Here is a 2,978-nt window from a genome sequence, read left to right as displayed (position 1 = left end):
GGGGCGGGGCGGGGCGGGGGCTCCGGGGCGGGGCGGGGCTCCGGGGCGGGGCGGGGGCTCCGGGGCGGGGCGGGGCGGGGCCGGGCACCCGCGTCCGCCCGGGACCCTGGGCTCGGGGCGGACTGTTCCGAGGGGCTGCCAGCGTGCGGGGCTCGCCGCGTCGCCAGCGCGCACCCCTCCGTGAAGACACCGCGCGCCTGTGATGGGAGCGTGCTTTATTGGGCCTCCCGTCTGGAGGCCGAGTGGGGAGCAGGCAGGGGTCGGGCCCAGCTCCCCGGCGCTGCGGGCCCCGGCGGGCCCCGTCCCCGTCCCCCTCCCGCCCCGCCGGCGCCGGGCCTCAGATCCACACGGTGGCTTTGCCGTCCCTGCTGCCGGTGCTGCCCTTCTCGGAGCCGGCCCTGGCCCGGGCGCCCGGCCGGCCCTGCTCCCCCAGCGTGCCCCCCGACGTGGCGCTGCCGGTCCCGGAGGCCGGGGCCCCGGCCCGGGGCGGCGCCCGGGACGCGGCCGGCAGCGCGGGGCCGTCCCCGGCCGCCCCGTCCCGCAGCGCCTGCAGGGCCAGGTGCGCCAGGTGCTGGTCGTGCGCGTGCGCGCGCGCGCGCTCGGCGGCGCGCACCACCAGGCTGTAGTCGGGCGGGCAGGCCAGGCCCGGGGCGGCGGCCGGGCCCGGGGCGGCGGGCGGGAGCGCGCGCGGCGCGGGGCCCGAGGCCGGCGGCGCGGCGGGGGCCCGGCGGCCGCGCACGGCGTCCTGCGCGCTGCCCAGGCCGAGGTGCGCCATCTCGCAGAGGTTGAGCAGCAGGCACAGGCAGCTGACCACGTACATGACCAGCAGGAAGACCGTCTTCTCCGTGGGCCGCGACACGAAGCAGTCCACCACGTGCGGGCAGGGCCGGCGGCCGCAGGCGAAGGCGGGCGGCACCTCGAAGCCGTACAGCAGGTACTGGCCCACCAGGAAGGCCACCTCGAAGGCCGCGCGCGCCACCAGCTGCGCCACGTACACGCGCATCAGGCCCTCGCGCTGGATGCGCCGCCGGCCGTCGTGCTGCGCGGGCCCCGCCGCGCCCGCCCCGGCCGCGGGCCCCGCCTTGGCCGCCGGCGCCTCGTCCTCGCCGCGGGCCTCGGGCGCGCCCGGCTCCTCCGCCTCCGCCTCCGCCTCCGCCTCCTCCGCCTCCGCCAGCCCCAGGATGGGCTCGGCCTCGCCCAGGTCGGCGGGCTCGGGCCAGCCGGGCGGCGGCGGCGGCGGGGGCGCGCGGGGCGGGCCCGGGCGGCGGCGGAGCGCGCGGCGCCGCTCCCGCTCCGAGGCCCGCGCCAGCCGGTGCACCGCGTAGCCCAGGTACATGACGGAGGGCGTGGAGATGACCACGATCTGGAAGACCCAGAAGCGCACGTGCGACAGCGGCGCGAAGGCGTCGTAGCAGACGTTGTCGCAGCCCGGCTGCCGCGTGTTGCAGGTGAACTTGGCCTGCTCGTCCGAGTAGATGGCCTCGCCGCCCACGGCCGTCAGCACGATGCGGAACACCACCAGCACCGTCAGCCACACCTTGCCCACGAAGGTGGAGTGGTTGTGGATCTCCTCCAGCAGCCGCGTCAGGAAGCTCCAGCTCATGTTGGTCATGGGCGCGGGCGGGCGGGACCTGCGGGCGGCGGGGGTCAGGGGTCAGCCGGGGCCCGGCCGCCCGCGCGGACCCTGCCCGCGGGCCCCGGACAGACCGGGCGTGAAGCCGCGTTCCCCGCACGCGCCCCCGTCCCCGCCCCAGACGGCCCGCGCCTGCCGCCCGGCCCCGCCCGCCCCGGGCCCGGAACCGCGGAACCGCAGAGCCGCCCGAGCTGCCTTGGAGGCCGGAGAATCCCAGGCCCGGCCCGGCCCCGCCCCGCCCGTGGCCCCAGCCTCGGGTCTCCCAGGGCCCGGTCCCCGGCACAGCCACTGGGGAGTGCGCGCAACCCCTGCTGCTCTCCGCCCGTGGGACCCGAGTCCCTGGCCCTGGCAGCCCCCCGCCTCCAGCCTCCCTGACCCCCAGTCTGGGCGTGGGCTCCCCTCCCCCCGGGAAGCCCCTGCTGGTCCTGCTGAATCCGGCTTGTCATCTGCTCCCCAGGGCCCAGAGACCACTAGGGTCCTGATGCAGCCCCTACACTGCCTACACTGTTCCCAGCGAGGGGCCAGCAAGCAGGACGCAAGCAGGATCCCAGCCAGTGAGGCTGCAGACACTGCGAGCCCTGAGCCTGGGAGAGGGTCTCCGCCGTCTCTGATTGCCCACCCAGCCGGTACCTGCCACTGGGTTCCTTTGGGGCGCGAGACCCCGTCGCAACCCTCAGCGTACTTCTGGCCCTGGACAGGCCTGGGAGGCAGCTGCAGCAGGTGTGTGAGCAGCGGCGTCGGGAGCGGGGCTCCAGGCCTCTTTATGGGGCTGGGGCCTCTCCCTGCAGCTCAGGAAGAAGCAGCAGCCAGAGGGGGCAGCAGGGGTTCCTGAGGAAGTGGCCCCACTTCCTCTCGTCTGTGCAGCCCCCACCGGAGCCAATACACTCCCATGTGTTAAGTCACACACCTTCATGGCACACTTAGTCAAACACATGTACACAGACATGAGAACAGGTGCAAACACAGTGCACATATGTAAATATAGATGTGCACTCACAGATCACATCCACACACATGCAAACATACCTACATACAATTACATGCATGCATGGGCTCAGACACGTGTGCACACATCCAAAGTGCATATCTGCACTAAGATGCACAGAAGAGCACGTGACCTGTCACCCATGAACACAGAAACATTTGCACATGCACATAGATATGCACACACAAGCGTGCGCATAGACATTCACAGGCCAGTGCACCCACAGGCCTGCACTCAGGCAGGCGTGAACGTGTGGAGCCTGATGCCTCCCAGGGGATGGATCCGGCTTCCTACCAGCTTCTGCCCGTCACTGGAGCAGGAGCCCTAGATGAGCAGCCCAGAGGAGAAATAGAGTAAGGG

General features: G+C 73.2%; 1 protein-coding gene across 1 annotated transcript; it reads right to left on the bottom strand.

Annotated features, from left to right (window-relative positions):
- Window positions 1-337: 337 nt before the first annotated feature.
- On the bottom strand, window positions 338-2,283 carry LOC138810749 (gap junction gamma-2 protein-like). Its single transcript, XM_069997952.1, has 2 exons — window positions 2,264-2,283; window positions 338-1,631 (listed from the first exon to the last, which is right to left on the bottom strand). The coding sequence occupies exon 2, from the start codon at window positions 1,610-1,612 to the stop codon at window positions 338-340; it is 1,275 nt and encodes a 424-aa protein (XP_069854053.1). The 5' UTR covers window positions 1,613-1,631; window positions 2,264-2,283.
- Between the last annotated feature and the right edge of the window lie 695 nt (window positions 2,284-2,978).

Source organism: Dipodomys merriami, unplaced genomic scaffold, assembly GCF_024711535.1.
Source record: "Dipodomys merriami isolate MVZ:Mamm:240054 unplaced genomic scaffold, mDipMer1.0.p SCAF_508, whole genome shotgun sequence".
In the NCBI taxonomy this organism is placed as follows: Eukaryota; Metazoa; Chordata; class Mammalia; order Rodentia; family Heteromyidae; genus Dipodomys; species Dipodomys merriami.
This window is presented reverse-complemented; position numbering and strand designations above follow the sequence as displayed.

Excerpts from the sequence above, each read along its gene's own strand:
- LOC138810749 (XM_069997952.1), bottom strand. The coding sequence starts at position 1,612 with ATGACCAACATGAGCTGGAGCTTCCTGACGCGGCTGCTGGAGGAGATC.